This window comes from Solea solea, chromosome 8, assembly GCF_958295425.1.
Source record: "Solea solea chromosome 8, fSolSol10.1, whole genome shotgun sequence".
Classification (NCBI taxonomy): domain Eukaryota; kingdom Metazoa; phylum Chordata; class Actinopteri; order Pleuronectiformes; family Soleidae; genus Solea; species Solea solea.
In genome coordinates, this window is record NC_081141.1 from 29,022,771 (window position 1) to 29,043,200 (window position 20,430).

Consider the following 20,430-nt stretch of genomic DNA (forward strand, 5'->3'; position numbering starts at 1 on the left):
GCCGGGTAAACTCTGACTGACACACCATCATCATGTGTTTGTATCTGTTGGGACGCGTCGGGACGGTTTACTGCGGCCGAGGACGATCAAATGTAAATCAGCAGAGACACCGAGGACAGAACTCTGACCCGAGGTCTCAGCAGGACGAGTGACCTGTGGACACAGAACTCTGCCATTCACAGTATTATTGCAGTCTTAAATGAAAGTGGGCGGAGACTTCTGACTTGATTTGAGTCCTTGATGTGCACATGTTTTCTCATATAGAGGAAATAAGATGAACTGATACTGCGTTTGTTACCAAATAAAACTCCACTTATGCGACTAAAAATGTCACAAAAACATGTTGGAAAAGATTTAGATTTTTAGTTAATAGGAATTTTGATGATCGCCCACTTGTGGCCCTTCAAAGTAAATCACAGAGACTGTATGTTGGCGAGCTAGATGACATTTTTCTCTTCTCATGAGTCATTCACATAACTATTCTTCTCAGGACTCATTTAAAACAGAACCAGTTCCTCCAAAATGAGGTGGTTCTGCCTCATCAGGACCAGGTTTTGGTCTCTGCGAGGACTACAGGTCATTGTTTATGACATTTAATAACCTAACGTGGAGAAACACGAGTCTATTCGGTGACTACAGAAGCCAGAAAAGAAACACTCCAGATAAAAGGAGAAACTGATCACCTTTATTTACACAAACCGGTTTTTCTGCGTCGACTCGACCTCGGCGACGTTGAGCCGCGAACAATGACTCATGAATTCTCTGTTTAACCAGCTCAGAAAACTCATACCTGAGGTTCCAGTGTCACCCGTCACATTCATACAAAGACCGTGAGAGTCAGCGAGAGTCAAGGAAATCGTTCATCATTAAACTGCAAATCTGCTCTTTAGGCCTCATGGAAACACAAGTTTTCTTCTTCTTCTTCTTTCTCTTTTTACTGTAAACACGTCATTGTTTCAAGAAAGACAAGAAAGACTTCATCCACATGAAAACCTCTCACAGTGACTCTAAACACCGTAGTACGTGTGTCAGGCCTGTATGTGGCGCCGTAACACTGCCACATAAATACAACAAAAACCTGGAGCGGCTTTAGGACCCAGTGGGTCCATGTGGATGAACGGTTGATACAATAACAAGAACTTTGGCAGATTCTCCTGAACTCTTGTATCGTGTGGACGTGGGCGGAGTCCCGTGGTGTGTTTCCAGTGGCGAGTGGAACACTTTGGTGCGGTACATATTTGTTTGTGTTTCCATTAGGAATAGTACTAAAATAACCAGCCTCAATGTTCCATTACTCCGGTACCCTTCCCTTGGGGTACCAGAGTAATGGAACAGCACAGTATGGGTGGAGCTAGACTCACGACAGTCCAGTGATTGGGCGACAGAAAGACGTCACGCGGTCTGTTCTCAAACAAACTTTAACGTCGTGTTGATAAAACTGAGCGTGGAAAAAAACGAGCTGCTGGATTTCTTTAAATTCCGAAATCTAGTTTTAATAATGGAAAAAGCTTCAAACCAATGAATCGATTATCAAAATAGTTGATGATTCATTCATGATTCCTCCTTTGTTGTTCTGTTGGCTCGTGTTTGATGTGGTTGTTCGCTGTCGTCGCGCCGGTACAACGTCACGTTACGTGTCTCACTGACATTAAATGTCCTTCAGTGCAGTCAGTGTGTGTGTGTGTGGCTGATATCATATTTTCATTTTCTGATGCTGATTTTCTTAATAATTATTATTATTATTATTATTATTATTAATAATAATAATAATAAACATAAATGTTTTTCTCTGTGATCGCACACAAGTGTTGAACCTGCTGCTGGTTTGTTGTCGGGGTTAACGGTGTCTGACGAAGCGAGAGGGACAGAGTTAACTGTAATCTATCTCACGACAAAGAGCTATTCATAAGAGGGTTAACGTGATTATTCAGAGAGAGAAGTGTGTGTGTGTGTGTGTGGGGGGGGGGGGGGCTGTCAGAGGCAGGGATGTGTGGGGGGCCCCGGACCCAGACTTATGATTGTATTCAAATCAAAACACATCCCACAATGCACCTCTGCCCCGGCGCTCTTATACACATAAGGGATGGACAAAGAAAAACAGTGACACTGTTTTTGTGTCACATGAATTTTCACTCCTTCACACCAGGGATTAACAGGTTGATTCTGTTTCTCCGGAAGAACACGAGTCATGATGACCCTGAAAACTGAGGCTTCAAAGCAATGTTTGGATATTTTATCTGTGTATATATAATATATATAATCATGATAAAGTATCTGTGAGGACTTTTCCTGGTTTTAACGGCTGTTGCATTGATATTCATCATATTTATTATATTGAATAAATGTGTGAAATACACTAAATATTATACATATATATTCATAAATTATATTAAAATAAGTGTATATTTTAAGATCATGTAATACAGATAAATAATAAACAGTAGATTATATTTTATTTTACAGTGTATTGTCCAGAGAAACAACCTGTGTGCAGCTTTATATCCACATATAGGATCAGATTATTTATAGGACGTATAGAAATATTGATTTGATTTATATCCTGTGTATATATATATATATATATATGTGTACATACATACATACATATTTATGTATGTATGTATATATGTATGTACATTTATTGAATTATTGTCCATGGTTTTAGAGTAAAACAAAAACCACATCCTGGTCATTCATACGCCACAACATTACTCCACAGTTCATCAAAAGACACGGCTATGAATCACAGTAGAGCGACGGCTGCTGAATGTGTGTGGTGTAACCTGTCTTCAGCTCGGTTACACTGCGGCGGTTTCACTTTCAGCAAAAAGCCACATCCATCTTATCCTTCGAGGAGAAAAAAAGACCGAAACTATAGAGGATCAGAGAGTGTGAGGCGAGCTCTGGCCTCCGGGCTGCAGGCACAAACAGCAGCAGCACAAACAGCAGCAGCAGCAGCGACCGCGGCGTCTTTGAAAGCTGAGTTATTCCTAACCTGCTGCCACCCACCGCGTCTCAACCTGAGCGTCTTTAAAAAGCTTCTCACAGTCAGGCGGCCACTGCTGGATTACAGCTTCCATTTTCTGCTCCTGGAGGAGGAGGAGGAGGAGGAGGAGGAGGAGATTGTTTGGTTTCACTCTCTTTACTCGGTGGCGTCTGATGACGTTTGTCTTGTCCTGAGTCTCGTGGACACGGTGCTCATGCAGCAGTGAGAGGACAGGACGTGATGGATGAGTCTGCCGGCGGAGTGTCGGGGGGGCGCAGGGGTCAAAGGGGTCAAGCTCTCATTGGCTGTCAGTGGATTATCGACATCTAACCTCTCTGTAACCTCGCGGGTTTGAAGAACAGGTTCAGCTTTTACTGATCGCTTTTCCATCTCCACTTCAGCGCTTCATTGATGACTCATCGATGACCGAATGAATCATTAACTTTTCTCTGATCGTCAGTTCCATCAGTTTGTGTTTTTTTTTAACTGATTAAAACGAGTTTGCGTGGTTTTTCAGTTTCTTTAAATGTGAATATTTTCTGGTTTATTTTGCTTCATAAAACACAGAAATCATCAAAACTCAGTCATTTAAAGTTTGAGAATATTTTCTGACAATTTTTATGCATCAAACAACTCGGATTAAACAAAGTGTGTGTGTGTGTGTGAAATAGTGTCATCAGCGTATACTGTAACTGTAGAGATGATATTTTCTGGTTTCTTTGCTCCATAAAACAAAGAAATCATTAAAACGGAATCAATTTTAATTTTATGGACAAAAACATCATCATTTCCAGAGTTTGACAAACACTGATCGACATTTTTCAACATTTATTTAAAAAACAGATTTAAAAAGTTTTTTTTTTTTTGATTTTGCGAAACTTTTTTTATGGACATGAGCAAAAAATGTCAATGAATAAATGACATTTTTTCAATTGATTTTATTCAAATTAAGCAAATTTATGTTGCATTTTTGAACTGTTTTATCAGCTGGTTGGACAAATAAAAATTGGCTGATCAAAAAAACAACAATAATTCTGCACATTGAATATTCTAAATTGACAATAGTCATTGAAGAGAGTAATAATATCAAAATGAAATTATTTTGCGATTTCCTGTTCACGTTGCGTCAAACTGTGATTTGGAAATGACAAGAAAAAGAAAAAAAAACTGGCTTGTTTTGTTCGTCGAACGTCATTAAAGAGTCAAAGATTCAACATTCACATTCAAATAAGGCAACATTTGTCTTTGTCTTTGTCTTTGTCCACAGACTGAGACCAAGACAAAGTCCTCGCTCGCTCTCTCTCTCTCTCTCTGAACGTGAACATGTTTTTTTTCATCCACTCGTCATTTTTCAAATCCATGACAGACCCCCCCCCCCACCCCACCCCCCCGTGTTTTTCTTCAACATGCCCCCTGCCCATGTTTGGCTGCGTCGTGTTTCTACGGCAACCAAATTCAAACCTAAACCTGCAGCCCGGGCTTTTTTCCTCAGACGCATCACCATGGTAACCACAAGAGGAAGAATGAGGGAGGGAGGGTGTGTGTGTGTGTGTGTGTGTGTGTGTGTGTGTGTGTGTGTGTGTGTGTGTGGCCGTGTGTGTGTGTGTGTGTGTGTGTGTGTGTGTGTGTGTGTGTGGCCATGTCTTTATTGTGATGGACAACACAGTGCATACGGAGGAAATAAAGAGTCCAGTGTTTCCACACACACAGGAGGGGGCGGGGCCAGCACTCTGAAATTTGAAAATCAACATGTGTGTGTGACCACGTGGTTGTGAACCCACATGATCATTCAGTGCACGTGGGGTTTGCACAGTGTATCCCATAATATTTAACCACAGGAGCTGTTTGAGATCTCTGCTGTAATCAGTGCCTCAGATCTCACAGAATGCACCTTTAAATACTGTGTGTGTGTGTGTGTGTGTGTGTGTGGAAACTTTCAGGGAGGATCCACAGATTAAAGGGAAAATTCCACACACAGACACCTGCTTTCATCTGTGTGTGTGTTTCCTCTCTCTAAGCCCCGCCCACTTGTTTGAAAGATGCTGACCTGAAACCATTGTGGGGTTTTTTATAGCAGCTCTTAAGTGAGCCCCGCCCACTAAAACACTGGGCTGTCTTTAAGGTCTGTCAATCATTAAAGCAACAGCAGCGCTCAGGAATGTGGGCTTAATTATTACGTGTGTGTGTGTGTGTGTGTGTGTGTGTGTGTGTGTGTGTGTGTGTGTGTGTGTGTGTGTGTGTGTCTGTATGCGTGCAGGTATTACTAATGTTGTGGGGACCTAAATCTGTTTACACTGTCACATTATGACGTAAACAATAACATAAATGACTACATTTTAAGGTGGAGACATGTTTTAAGGTTAGGATTAGACCAGTAGTAATTGTGGTTAAGTTAGAGTGTGTGTGCGTGCGCATGTGCGTGCGTGCGTGCATCCTCCTGTCAGTTAAAGCGCTCAGAGTGAAGCGGGTAAAAAGGGTTCATTGAAAGACTGAAAGAATAGAAGCAGGAGGGTAAGTTCAGTATCCTGAAAACTGGGCTGTGGTTACCACGGCAACCAAGCAGATCAAGTTTCAGTCGATCTAAGTCTGACAAGGAGTTGTAAGAAGAAACAGAGAGGAGGATGTAAGTGTTTGTTACACTGACCTTGTCAGGACCAGTGGGATTATTAACGTTAAGATCAACATTATTGTCCAAAATCACATTTTTATAAGAAATCGAGTGAAAAAAGTCACTGGCGAGACAAACTGAAGCTTTTTATTATTGATTGGAACAAAATACTGTCTAAAAATAACTATGATGTCACTGTGCAGTCAGACAATGATGTCATCATGTCAGTGAGTCACTGTCATTGAAACAATAACATCAGAAAGTCAACCTTCAGATTATAGATGAAGTATTTATTATAAGACTTAAATGACGGTTATTAAACATCATTTGTATGAAGAAGCAGAAGTTTATTTAATCCCAACCTTCAGTCGACTTAGTATTTAAAAATCACTAGATATAATCCATAACATGTACTTTGTGTTTTTAGTGATTTAATGAAGCAGCTTTCACTAAATTCTTCATTCAGGTCTTGTGTCTTGTTTTTCCTCTTCATCACCGTCCAAACCCTAAATGACATCATCACAGTCATCAGTGACAGCATGACTCATGCAGTCACCCACACACACGCTGGTGTTTCATCCTCTGTGTGCACATTTATGTCAAAATATCACCCAGAAACATTAATTTGGTTGGTGCTGTCTATGACTTTGACCTCTGTGACCTCCGAGTTCTGATTCTGTGTGTGTGTGTGGTTCCTCCTCCTCCTCCTCCTCCTCCTCGTCCCTCAGGCCGCGTGTCTCTGACCCGCGGCGCCTCCCTGCTGGTGGAGCGTCTGACCCTGGAGGACGAGGGCTGGTTCGAGTGTCGCATCCTGCTCCTGGACAGAGAGACGGACGACTTCCGTAACGGCACATGGACGTTCCTCTCCATCACAGGTGCGGCTCTGCAGGATTCTGGAGGCTTTTCCCTGTTTTTCACCAAACACACGCACACACACGCACACACGCACACACGCACACACGCACACACGCACACACGCACACACGCACACACGCACACACACAGAGTCTGGTGTCAGTGACGTATAATCATTTCCTGGAGACTTACTCTTAGTGTCTTCACCTTCAAATTTAATCATTGACATTATGAGGACTTGTTTTAGACGTAAATTCTAATCCTAATCCACAGAGCATTTATCAGTTAATCCCTTAACGTTGATCACTTTCTCAATCAGTCGGTGTCCAAATAAATGTGTAAAAATTCCGTTTGAATGATTTCTTTGTTTTTATGGAGCAAAGAAGCCAAAAACAATTCACATTTAAGAAGCTGAAAAATGACAGAACATTAAAAAACACTCACACTGATCAATAGATTCTCAATATAGTTGATATTGTAAGTTAGTTTTTATGTCTATAATGTTGGTTATCGGTAATCTGTTTCATACTCATGTCGTAGCAGATGAAGATATTCATGTTCCTTATTGGATAAAGGAAATAAAAAGCAGCTTATTTTAGTCGTATCTTATCAGATCATAGCGTGTTTGTCTGTATATGATCATTCATTTTAAAGCCAATATCGGTCCATGCCAATGCGCTGTTGTCTGTCTGGGGTTTAATTACAAGTATAATTCATTTGAAGCATATAATCATAAACATTTACACATAAATCTAAAGTGAAAGGCTGGACAAAAATCTTCATCTGTGTCTTAAATTGAGAAATTGAGAAGCAGGATTTGAAGATGGTTGAACACGAGCTGTTTTATAGTTTTTCTTCTGATTTCTTCTGCTTCATGTAAGTGAAAATAACTCCTCCCTCTTTGTTTCCAGCTCCGCCCGTTTTCATCAAGAAGCCCCCGGCGTTTGTGGAGGTTCTGCTGGGAGACTCTCTGACGCTGAGCTGTGGAGCTCATGGGAACCCTCGACCCACCGTCGTCTGGCATAAAGACGACAATCCTGTCCAGAAACACCCGAAAATCAAAGTGAGTTTAAAACTCCCTTATTATATCCACAGTATAACAGTATAACCCCTGAGGGTAGCAGGTATAAAGAAAAAAGAAAAAAGAATCGGGCCAAGAATAGAACCCTGTGGCACTCCATGTGAGGGATATAGTATATAATATCTCTCGTGTTTCTTATCCAAACGACGTCAGGCGTTGAACACCGTGGCGTCCTCGGTAAGACGTCTGTCCACTGAACGGTTATGAGATTAAAAGACAGACATTCCTCAAATTAGACGAGCGATTTCTAATTAGACTTTTCCTTTTGCTTTGATCTTTTTAACATCCTCTTCTTCCCTCTCTCTCTCTCTCCCTCCCTCTCTCTCCCTCTCTCTCCATCAGGTGCTCAATGGGACGCTGTCTCTGGCCGGCGTCACGAGAAATATTTCGGGAGTGTACAAATGTCACGTGTCCAACTCGGAGGGGAACCTGACCCACGCTCTGCAGCTGCAGGTCAAAGGTCAGCGTGTGTGAACTGTCAGTCATTCTGCCCGGGGAGACACAATCAGTGCTCGTGTTCAAACACAAACTGTGAGCTAACGAGAGAGGGAGGGAAAATTTTATTTGAAAGACATGAAAAATGAATAAGTTGCAATGGGTTTTTAAATTATTAATTTTCAATGTGTTCTTTTGTGTGTTTGTGTTCCTCCTCATCCTCACAGCGTGAGTCTATACTGCCCCCTACAGTCCACTCCCTGCTCCTGCACCAGTCTGAGACTAAAGATCTCAACCAAGCAAACTTTATTTGTGTAGCACTCACGTTTAATTCAATTAAAATACAACAAAAAGTGCTTTCAATAAAGGAAACACTCATCGATCCATGTTTATAACAAATGTTCAAATCTAACATTAGGTTTGAAAAAAGACACAAATATATATATATATATATATATATATTAATATATACCTGTTATTAAAAAAGTTGACTAAACTTATATATGTATATGTGTATATATAAATATATATATAAGTTTTGTCAACTTTTTTAATAACAACCAGGTTTTGAACAAAGGTAAAAAACAAAGAGCAGAACATGAAACACAATAAATCATAATAAAAGTAAAGATTCCATAAAACTGAATAAAATGTTCTAAATCCTGAGGGTTCGGTCAATTTTCAAAACATGTAGAATTAAAACCTCACTCCTCCCTGTTTTAGTCGTTATTGAGGTTTTTTCTTCTTTTTTAATTTGTCTTATTTTTAGTTAAAAATGTGTTAGAATGTATATTCGTGTTCTTTGTAATGTTAATAATCACAATAACGTAGAAGAAAAGTGACTGAGATCTTTTTGTTTTTCAGGTCCTCCGCTCATCATCATCTCTCCGGAGGACACCACGCTGAACATTTCCCAGGATGCAGTTCTGCAGTGTCAGGCCGACGCCTACCCTTCTAATCTGACGTACGAGTGGCTGAAACAAGGACGCAACGTCTACCACATCGAGTGAGTCCTCGTGTTTATCACACCTCACATGTTTATAGCTTCTGTTTTTTATGATATAATCCACACGAGTGGATCTTCAGATTAATATCAGGCACAGTTTGTTTTTAAATAGAAACATTTTAGGGATTAAAGGAAAACTAAAAACCAACAGACGTTAAAAAGACATTGTTTTGTTTTGTTAGGTCTCTAAAGTCCAGAGTGAAGATCTTAGTGGACGGAACTCTTCTCATCCCTAATCTAATCCCAGAAGACGCTGGAAACTACACGTGCGTCCCCACCAACGGGATCCTGACTCCGCCCTCTGCCTCTGCTCATCTCAAAGTGAAACGTGAGCTTTACTTTGTGTTTTAAATATAAATGAACGGTAAATGAACGCTCTGAGAACACGTTTGTTCTTGGCTCTCAGATCCCGCCCGCGTCGGTCGGATGCCTCGGGAGACGTATTTACCCGCGGGGATGGAGGGCGTCATCGTGTGTCCGGTTCAGGCCGATCCACCCGTGCTGTTCGTGAACTGGACCAAAGACGGCAGCCACTTAAATCCTGACAACGTGAGTTTGTTCACCATCTTTTAACGTCTGCGTCTTAATCCCGTGACTGTCCAACAGTTTGTTTGTCCAACAAGACACTTTGATGGTGTTTGGATGGAAAATGCTGAAGTTATTGGTCAAACTGTGACATTCGGATTAAATTCAATGTTTTTTACTTGTGGCTGTGTTTTTCTAAAATAAATAATGACGTCATATTTGATGAATTTATCAGTTTTTTGTGAAATGAAATTGTGTTTTTATAAATTAATGACGTAAATTGTCCTGGATAATAATTTGCAGCTTTGTTATGAGATCATTTTTAACTTTTTTTACAGGTTTGTTTTCATAAATACATGAGAAAAGTTCCAGTTTAATCCAGTTTGACTTTGCTTTGGGTTTAAGACGTTGGGAGATTATAGATGAAGGGTTTTTTCCTCAGACCTCAGCTTTTATTCAGACAGAACGTTCAGAATCTAAAATGTTTCTCTAAAATCAGTTGGATAAATATGACATGATTCACTAAAGATGATAAAACTGTGATGATGTTTCCTTCAAATCGAGCTCTGGAGAAGAAAACGGAAACTTCTAAATGATCTTATTATTTTATTATTTAACGATTAAATGCAATATTCTCCTGTAGAGCAGCACCGATGCATGTCCTGTTCGTCCATTACCGTCCAACAGATCACATGACAGGCTTCAAACGTGTCAGGTGACTTCATCAGGACACCAGCGTGTGCAACTCCGACTTTGACGTTGTTTGGATAAGAAATGAAAGAGATATCAGTAGAAATGTGACAGAGATGTGAATAAAAACAGGCTCATAGTAAAGAGTCACTGCGTGTTTGTCTCGTTCTTCAGTTCCCAGGTTGGATGGTGAACTCTGAAGGCTCCGTTTTCATCGCTACGGCCAATGACAACGCGGTGGGCGTGTACACCTGCACCGCCTACAACAGCTACGGCACCATGGGTCAGTCTGAACCCACACGGGTCATTCTGAAGGTCAGGCTGCACTTCTGCTTCTAAAGAGAAAACGTTGAAAAAAAGGCCTTCATGTAACGAGGCTCCTCCCTCTTTCAGGACCCTCCCTCTTTCAGAGCGACGCCTCGGCCTGAGTATTTCCAGGAGGTCGGACGAGAGTTGATGATTCCGTGTGAGGTCGGAGGAGAGCCGACGCCCAACGTGACCTGGAGCAAAGTACGGAATCATTCTACTCGACTCACTCACACATTCACCCACTTCTATATCTATCTATATATTTATATACATATATATATATATCTATATATATATATATATATATATATAGAGAGAGAGATATATGTATGTATATATGTATATATATATATATATATATAGAGAGAGAGAGATATATGTATATATATATATTATACAGCATATATATATTTATATATATATATTTATATGTATATATATACTGTACATATATATGTGTATATATAAATCCAGAATCAGTCACACATGTATAATATATATAATATAATATAATATAATATAATATATATATGGGACATCAGATATCAACATCATCATAAAATCCTGACATTGATCATTTATTTTATGTATATATGAAATTTTTTAACCATTAAAACTTGGTCTCTCTCTCAAATTATATCAGTATCAGTATTAGCTGTCGGCTAAAGAACATCGAATATATTGATGTATCAGGTATCGGCAAAAAGTCCAATATTGTGCGTCATTAATATACAGAATTTTCAATTTAATTAAGGTGTAAATGAATTAAATAAGGCAGTTTTACTGTTTTTTTAATGGTTTAATGGTTAAAACAAGTTTCTCTCATTTTTCAGAATATTTTCAGGTTTCTTTGCTCCATAAAAACAAAGAAATCATTTAAACTGAATCATTTTCTGAGAACAAATGAAAGTAATTATACCTCTGCATTAATGTAGATGTTTGTTTTGAGGAGTGGAGGATATAGATGTATCTTCAGTGATTCCATATTAATTATTATGATTTTGTTGTTGTGTGTTTTCCTGACAGATTGGCTCCTCCCCGCGCTCGCCGTACTCTGTGTTGTCTAACGGTTCCCTGCTGCTGCAGCCGCTCAGTAAAGATCATCATGGTGGTTGGGAGTGTTTGGCCTCCAACCCTGTGGCGACTGTCGGTGCAGGGACTGTGGTCCTGGTGCTGGGTGAGTGGCTTTCACCTTTATGGTTCTGTTTGATTTAAGATCAGATAACGTCGTTCTACAGTGTCACAGCAGCAAAGACAGTAAAGATAAAGGCTAATAAATAATAAACGTGCATTTTTCACATCTGTAAATGTACAATAATACAATAATGTTGACATTTACATCACAGAAGTGGGAGTGTCTTCACCTCCAAGTTCACCGCGTTTCATTTAAGAAGTCGGGGGCAAAATGGATGCTAATCTTGGGCTAGCTAGTGCTAGCCATATTAACAGTACCATTCAGTAATGTTGTAGCAACATGTCCACGGATAAAGATAAAACATTACTATGTGTACGACTGATTTACTGTGAAACATTTACGACAAAAGTCATATTAAGAGTAAATTAGTAGAGTATTCTTACTGCTGATGCTTGGAATGTAATGATGGGGTTGGCAAGGTTATGGTGCATTCCAGTTGTGGTCGGAAGTTGGTATTCGGATTTACAACAACTTGGAGTTTTGTTATCAGCTGGTATTGCTAACATTAGCTAGCACAAGATGCGTTTATCCATGTTTTTCCATGAGTTTGAGACCTCTGCTGTAAACATTAAAAACATTAATGTTTATTAACTGTCTCTGCTCCACAGGCACCAGTCCTCACGCTGTGTCCTCTGTGTCTGTCGTCATGGAGATGAATCAGGCTAACGTGTCCTGGGTGCCGGGGTTTGACGGTGGATTCACACAGAGGTTCACAGTGTGGTGAGTAACACTTCACACAACAACAACAACAACAACAACAACAACAACAGTTTAACTTTGCTCTTGACATGTCTCCAGGTTCAAACAGGCGTCCCGGGGGAAACATGAGTGGGCGTCTCTGCCTGTCCCCACGTCCAAAAACTACCTGCTGGTGAGCGGACTTCTCGCCGCCACCAGTTACCAGTTCAGCATTCTACCTCAGAATAAACTTGGTTCAGGACCGTTCAGTGAAATCGTCTCTGTACGAACCAAAGGTTTGTTTCAGTACTGATTTGTTTTGTTTGGAAAGTGAGGGCTGCAGCTCCCCCTGGTGGAGACCGAAAAGTTTTTAATTTTCTATTTTTTAGATAAGCTTCAAATATTTTGATTTATTGTGAAAATGTTTGTAATATTTTTATATTCATGTGTAATTTTTGTACGATTTATGCTGATGTGTAAAATATTAAATTCACTTACAGGCCAAGGCATTAGTTCAATAACAATAAAATAACAATATTCATATAATTTATATTTGTATAGCTTACTAGCTAGCAATCTGCTAGCTAGTAATTTCATAATCTTGCTAGCTAGCTACCAATTTTATAATCTACCTAGCTAGCTATCTTGCTAACTACCAATTTTATAATCAAGCCAGCTAAAGATTTTATAATCTAGTTTCCTAGCTACCATTGTATAATTTTGCTTTCTATCTTGCTAGCTACCAATATTATATTCTAGCTAGCTACAATTTTATAATCTACCTAACTAGCTATCTTGCTAACTGCCAATCTTGTAAGATTGGCAGTTAACATCAAAAAAATTGGTAGCTAGCTTGCGAGCTACCAATTTATATTATAATATATATAGCTTGCTGGTGAGCAAGCTATATATCTTGCTCACCAGTAATCTTGTAATCTATCTATTTTAAAACCACAGTTGACTTTGTCTTTAATTATCTGACATTGATCAGCATAATTATCAACTAATGCCCAGCCCTGCACTAAAATAAAAAACATGTAAACATAATAAAATATTTAGTAGTGTGATAAACTCTGTATCAATGTGGACATTTAGTTAAATCTAATATGTTGTTCAGAGTCGTGATTTAAAAAAAGGACTGTGACATTCTTGTGTTTTGTTGCTTTAACATCAGTGTGGACTAATATCCTGTCTTTCCCTCAGCTGTACCAACAGAAGCACCGACAGCTGTCAACGCTCTCCCACTCCTGGATCCTCCGTTTCTCCTCTCAGCCAACCGGACTGAGCGCGGCGTTCTCCTCCTGTGGTCGCCACCAGAGGTGCCGTCCTCTCCTCTGACAGGTTACGTTGTGCAGACTCGCAGGGATCGCGGCCCATGGGTTGTCCTCAACAGCGACGTCAGCACCAATCAGAGTGAACTTCTTGTTCAAGGACTGCTGAGGGTACGAAAACTTCAGAGAACAAAGAATTGTTTTGTTTTTTTCTGAGGAACGAACAAATGATTCTTCTTCTCCCCTCAGGACTCCAGTTATGATTTTAGGCTGATGTCACGCAGCGACAAAGTTCTCAGTGAGCCCAGTGACACCGTCAGTGTTTCCACCAAAGGTAAGTGGAGATGTTACGCCATTAAAACCTCATGGCATTGATAGAACTTGAGTTTAAAATCTGTGTTTGGTGTGGTCTGACTGTAGGAATGGCAGTTTATCCTCTGCGCCCCAGTTTCCTGGAGGTCATCCCTGAGCCGCTGTTGGCCGGCGTGATCGCGGGCGTCTGCTTCCTGTTCTTTGCCATCGTCCTCTCGCTGGTGACGGCGTGCTACATGAGCCAGAAGCGGCGGCGGCGCAGAAAGAGGCGACGAGGTAAAACACAGTTCACAGAGACAGAGGCAAACTGATTTCTGAATTCCAACTGATGTTTTAATCATTTCCTTATCTGGTCTTAGATCTGTCAGCTGTCCTCCAGAAGAATTCCTCTCCACAGTAAGTCAAATAAAAGCCGCATTATTACACATCTGCATTTGTTTATATTTAAATCTTGCTTTTTTGAATCATAAAATAAAATAATAATTTGCAATTGACTTTAATCTAAAGCTCTCCTCGTCTACCACTCTTCCAGATCTCGTTTGCCTCCTCGTAGTCCAGACAGTGTCCTGAAGCTGAAGCTCTGTCCACCACTTCCCTTCTTCCCCATGTCTTCCTCGTCGCAGTCCGATCGTTTCTCCTTTGACAGAGGCAGCCGTGGGGAATACCACGACCAGAGGAAACAACTCTTGTCTAACTCGTCTCCACCACCTCATTACACCCTTTTTGAGAGTCACCTGGGCTCCGAGGCCCAGTCACCATCTGCGCTGGAGTCCATTTCAAGAGGACCTGATGGACGCTTCAGTGTCCAACCACTGCCAGAGGGTTCCAGTCCCTCTAATCATAAAAACTCAAAGACAGAAGTCCTGCAGCTTAATGGTGGCGCAAGTGGCTCAGGGAGCAACCGCACATCTTTAAAGGATTCTCCAAAGTCGAGCATCCTGAGCTCAGAGAAGGATGAGAGGAAAAATTCTCCTCTCACTGTGGATGTCCCCGAGCTCAGCAGACCTCCTTCCTCACCTGGCAGAGTTCGAGCCATGGCCAGAAACTTCTCCCGCCACGGCTGCTTTTACTCTGATGACGAACAAGGTTCCGAGGCTCTGCTGGAACGAGCAAGCTTCTATTCAGACAGCAGCGAGAAAAAACCCAGTGATTCTCTCAGGAGACATCGCGGCCACAGTGAAGACCTCTTCCACAGTTTGGGAAAGAGACCAAGGTTTCTGGACAGAGACGGAGAAAGAGACCAACCTCACCACTCAGGCTACCAGCCTATGGAAAGTCAGCTGACGGATAACAGCACTCTGGTGTCACAACTGCACAGTGGCTTGGAGAGGAACAGCATCAGTAAGTGTGTCCAACTCGCAAAGGAGCGGGAAGAGATGGAGAGGGAGCTAGAGAGCTACACAGCCAATCAGAGAAGTCGCAGAACAGAGAATCCTCACACGGATGCATCCAAGACAGAGGAAGAGCCAATATGGAAGCCACAAGATGTGACCATCAGACAGAAACACAGGTCCTCAGGTCAGACGAGCCGGGTATCGGACTATCGTAAGGCGTGCTACTTCGGGAATACCAGCAGTCCCATGGACCGACTCCCTACATCTCGCATACAGTGGGATATCAGTCCGGTCACATCTGTTACAAACCTCGTTCCTGCTCAGAGCCACCGAGAAAATGGATTCCAAAGTCCTCGCACATGTAGGGAAACCTCGGAGGGCTCCCTTGCATCGTCTTCTCCAGTCACCCAGAACACCATTCTCTCCCCTGACATCACCTCGAGAAGCTCACGTGTGCTGGGTTTAGAAACTCCACTCAGAGCGAGGTCGCTGAGTCCACTGTCAGATTCATACAGGAAGTCTTTGACTGAGCAGGACAGAGGTGGTGCTTCAAGGTCCAGGCATTCATATGCTACCACAGGGACTTATTCCTGGGATTCATCTGCCAGAAGTCCCTTAGCCGTTGACAGTGAGAGACAGCCTGGAAGAAGTGGAGACCACGCAGCGAAAAGGGTCTCCAGTCCTTTGAGTTTTTCTACCTTACCCTATGACATGGGGGCTAAGGCCAAAGACGGAGAGACCCGGGGCCGGGATGACCGCCGTAGTTCAGGATTCTGCTCTGAGTTGGAAAGAGAGGGTGTCCGAACACGTTCCAGACGGAGTGACAAATGTCTTTTCTCCAATAGCCCAAGTCCTGTTTCAACGTTAACCCTTGTAGAGGAAGTAGAGAGTGACCAGTCACAATTTTCTGTGCCCAGAATGTCAGAGTCCTTGAAGGTCAAATCTGAAGCCCCATCTGCCAAAATGTCCCCGCTGCAGACAAGTGCAATTCTTGAGTACCTAAGCCTTCCAGGTTTCATTGAAATGAGTGTTGACGAGCCTGTGGAAGAAGCTGAAAACACTGATGGACAAAGTTCTGAAGTAAAGCCAGAAAAATCCCTTGTAGCCAAGCCGGATGTAGTTCCTAAAAACTGGGAGGTTCACGTTCAGGAGATCCAGGAAACAAACTCAAACCAAAAAGAGGTTCGCTTTGATCAAACTAGCAAACAAGGCTATAAGCGCTCGCTCCTCCACATGGCACCCAGAGACCCTTCACTCAGAGTAAGATTTCCAGATGAGATGGGATCTTCGTCAAGTGGTCTAGAGAAAACAAGCAAGCAGCTCTACGATGAGAAAACACAACTCAGAGTCAGGAATAAAAGCACAGAATCCAGACTTAGATCCACATCACCTCACAGTTTGCTAAGAACAGCTAAAGGCATGGCGGATTTAGTGTCAAAACATTCCTGGAGTGTTGTAGACAGTAACGAATCTTTATCCGAGCAATCCCAAAGACACACTTCTCAGGGCAGCAGGACTAATAATATTGCGTCACGGATAAGCCAAGTACCTGTGCCATTTTTAAAGAAATCTTTAAGTATTGGTCCATGTAGGACGCTGTCAGGCATCGGACCGCCTCGTCCTTTCCTAAAGAAATCCATCAGCTTAGGCTCACAGCGGTGGGAGCACTTTGAGAACCCAAGGACATATGTTTCTGAGAAGTGTTACTGGGATGAATTCCCAAACCCAGAAGTCAGGGTGAAGGCGTACAGTTTGGGCCACAGTCCATCCCCTCAGCCCAGACCAGGTCCTTCATGGAGGGAGTACATCCCGTTCAGGCGACCGAGTATTGGGAGCTTAGAGAGGCCTCATCACTCTCACAGGTCTTTAGCTAGTCCTACCTACCTCACTCCTGCCATGTACCCACCCAGACAAACCTCGGTTTCCCCTCTGCTCGACCCCTCTGATCCACGTCGGCAGGCAGCTGTCTTCCCCGAGTCCTCCAGGTGGTCTCCATCTTACCACGAAACTCTGCGGTCTGCACAGCACAAATATGTCCCCATGCCGTCCTCCATTCCTGTCCCACATTACCAACCGTGGCCAGGTTACAGAGGAGAAAACATGAGACCCGTGGAGCCCAGGAGGGGCCCTCCGCGGTCCTACCTACCCAGAGGCATAAGCTGGCCCTCGCCTTATTACGCCCCATTCCCACCCAGGGAGGGTGAGGGTTATAGACCGCCAGAGAGGATGATGGGTAGAGCAGGAGAGACTGAGGTCAGGGAAGGAGGCAGGGCCAGTTATGCCAGTCAGAGCAGCGGTAGAGGAAGCGCCGGTCTCTACCAGCGTTCACTCTCCATCACTCCCACCCTGCTCAGCTCCCCCGAAACCACCGAGGAGAGTGAGCGGCACAGAGCTGAGCTGGAGCCACCACAGAGGAGAGCGAAAAGGTGAAACAGCACCACACCTGGACAAAAGTGACAAACACGGCACAACACCGCGTCTACATCGACTAACAGAGTGCCACAAGTCTCAATTTTAGGACCACTGTTTTTCAGCTTCTACATTATTGACCTTCCATAAATGTGTAGTGATGATGAGATAATCGTATACGCTGATGACACTGTGTTATAAACTCCCAGGGGCAAAATTTAACACAGGTGGAAAATAAACATAGGAAATGCATAAAGTATCTACAAATTTTGCTAGAAAGATCTGTCCTTCGATTCGTCACAGGCCCACTACAGTGTCCAGACACAAGACATCGTGAAATGTCGTTACATTTCCATTAAATAACATCAGTTGTGGTGTTTTTGTTTCCTGTTTTGTGACATTTTGTGTATTTTGTCCGTGTCATTAGAAGGAACACGTCAGTAGATGAGAGTTATGAGTGGGACGCGGCTGACGTCTGTGTGGACTCAGAGGTCCTGGACGCCGTGAGGTTTGATCAGACACGTGCGAGCTCGCGTGGACGCAGAGGCGAGCTCGGGTTTGGTCGAGCCACCGGCCTCCAGGACCAGCAGCAGGAAGGTAAGCTCCTCTTTTATTCTTATTTTTCACTTTTTCATTCTCATGCGTGATGTTTTGGACACTGCATGGCGTCACTGTGAGTGTGAAGCTTGACGAAGTGGTGCTGCATGTGGTCTCCCCTGTGTCCCCCTGTGCCGTGATTGTTCCCGTGACGACGTGTCCATCCATGCATTTCCTCTCCGCACCACCCTTTCCAGGCCCGCCTCCCTCGCTCCGCCCAGCACGCTCCCTCTGCGAGGCGCGCTTCAACGCTCTGCGTCAGGAGTACCACGAGTACAGACGGGCTCAGGAGTCCGTTTGTCTCAGTGCCGGCTACGACTCAGACTCTGACTGCAGCTCTGCTCTGCTGTAGCAGCTCAACTCGGTCCGTTCCTCCGCCCGAACTCACCTAACCCTCTGACCTCTCTGTTTCCTCCTGTCACTGCTTGCATGTCTGCATCGTTTCCTTGCTTGCTGTTTCCATCATTATCATCTGTGTGTGTGCGTGTGTGTAGTTCGGTTACATCCACACTGTTCTGTTTTCATTTAAAAACACATCAGTTCTGCTCCAAACACGACGTCCACATTAGTTTATGAGAAGAAAATATAGAAGTTTGAAAAATGCTGATCATTCTCACGGTCATTACCTGATCTGATACCGGAAACACAATTTATTCTGACTACTTCCTGTTGCCGCCAGTTATGGGACAAAAATGTGACTCAAAAATTACATCTGAAACAAAATGTGTATTTTATTTTGTAAAAAAAAATCATCTAAAACAAAATGTGTATTTTATTTTGTAGGAATTACTTCTAAAACAAAAGGTATTTTATTTTGTAAGAATTACAACTAAAATTGTAAAATAACGTTTTATCTCAAATCCCTGATTTTGTCTTACATTTTTCCGACAGGAAGTGGTTCCTTTGAGCACATGCACAGAATAAATGTTTCCTGTATAAATCAGGTAACAACGTTCACAAATCTGACTTTTAATCTGAAGCTTTGATAAAAAAGCTCTCGTTGGCGTCTAAACACGAGTCCATTTCACAATAAAACCAAACCGCAGAGGACGTGGTCGCAGAAGTTTTTCGTTTTTAAATGTAACGCAGTCGTGTGAATGTAAACGCTGAATCATTTCAAGTCTTTTGTTTTAAAGGATTTTTCTCTGAACTTTGTCTCTGTGTTTTTTTTACAGGTTCATCAGACGCAGAAAATTAAAAGTTGAACATAAAAGAAGAGACGTCAGCTTTGGTTTTCATCACTGAAGCTTTTGTCTTCTGTGTTTTCTCTAAATTCACTGTTTTACATCAAACACGAGACAAACTGCAGCTTCTTCTTCACTTTAAACCACACACGCAAAACGAAGCTGAGAAGGAAGAATTGTTATTTATTTTTCAGTAAAAATCTGGCGGAAACAAACTTGTATTTGATGATTAAATTTGTTTTAAACCATGACAATCAGACACAAGGATGGAAATGTTCACACAGGTTTTTCAACATTTGTAACATTTGTATCTGTTTCCTGCCAGAAATACAAGTTTTCTAAAACTCCCACGACACAACAATAATAACCACAATAACTACAAACATGCATATAATTTTCAAAAACTATAAAAGTGTTACAAAAACACAAAGAAACAAAATTCAAACAAAGAAAATAAATCATTTAATTCACCGTTGAAGCAAATTATTTTCCATATTATTCAAGTTGAAAAGTGGAAAATCAGCAAACACTGAAATGATTTCACTGCTTGTTTGTTTTCTTCACGAGTGAACGACGACTTTCTCCACCTGCGTCGTTTTCATCGACGACCTAAAACGATCACAGCTGATAAACGAGACAATCGTGTGACCCCGGATCACTGAAGTAAACTTATCTGAAATTACACTCTAAAAAACCTAAAACATGGAAAAAAAAACTAATAAAAGTTTTTTGAAAACCTAGAACCAACATTTTAATTTTATACAATAAAATTTTACGAACAAATTGTGATATTTAAACAGTTTCAAAATCTTTATTTTTTTAAAGCACGGATTTAGAATTACAAAATTGCTCATTCAAAAAAATGTAATGTACAATTTTATTCAATTTTTCTAAATTGTTAATTTTGTTTACAAAATTAAACCAAAATTTAAATGTTGCTCATGTTTTAAACGTT

General features: G+C 41.8%; 1 protein-coding gene across 2 annotated transcripts in view; it reads left to right on the forward strand.

Annotated features, from left to right (window-relative positions):
• igsf9b (immunoglobulin superfamily, member 9b) overlaps nucleotides 1-20,430 on the forward strand; it is a 34,430-nt gene extending 14,000 nt beyond the window's left edge. Inside the window, exons 4-22 of one of the 2 annotated variants that reach the window (XM_058636416.1) lie at nucleotides 6,323-6,469; nucleotides 7,361-7,512; nucleotides 7,873-7,990; nucleotides 8,830-8,971; nucleotides 9,154-9,299; nucleotides 9,378-9,520; nucleotides 10,361-10,501; nucleotides 10,580-10,696; nucleotides 11,522-11,672; nucleotides 12,299-12,410; nucleotides 12,489-12,664; nucleotides 13,572-13,810; nucleotides 13,889-13,973; nucleotides 14,060-14,227; nucleotides 14,311-14,347; nucleotides 14,484-17,711; nucleotides 18,122-18,291; nucleotides 18,489-18,655; nucleotides 19,467-20,430. In XM_058636416.1, coding sequence (XP_058492399.1) covers nucleotides 6,323-6,469; nucleotides 7,361-7,512; nucleotides 7,873-7,990; nucleotides 8,830-8,971; nucleotides 9,154-9,299; nucleotides 9,378-9,520; nucleotides 10,361-10,501; nucleotides 10,580-10,696; nucleotides 11,522-11,672; nucleotides 12,299-12,410; nucleotides 12,489-12,664; nucleotides 13,572-13,810; nucleotides 13,889-13,973; nucleotides 14,060-14,227; nucleotides 14,311-14,347; nucleotides 14,484-17,711; nucleotides 18,122-18,291; nucleotides 18,489-18,643 — 5,627 coding nt within the window. In that variant the 3' untranslated portion in view covers nucleotides 18,644-18,655; nucleotides 19,467-20,430. The remainder of the gene's footprint in view (nucleotides 1-6,322; nucleotides 6,470-7,360; nucleotides 7,513-7,872; nucleotides 7,991-8,829; nucleotides 8,972-9,153; nucleotides 9,300-9,377; nucleotides 9,521-10,360; nucleotides 10,502-10,579; nucleotides 10,697-11,521; nucleotides 11,673-12,298; nucleotides 12,411-12,488; nucleotides 12,665-13,571; nucleotides 13,811-13,888; nucleotides 13,974-14,059; nucleotides 14,228-14,310; nucleotides 14,348-14,483; nucleotides 17,712-18,121; nucleotides 18,292-18,488; nucleotides 18,656-19,466) is intronic. The other variant, XM_058636417.1, reaches the window with a different exon arrangement.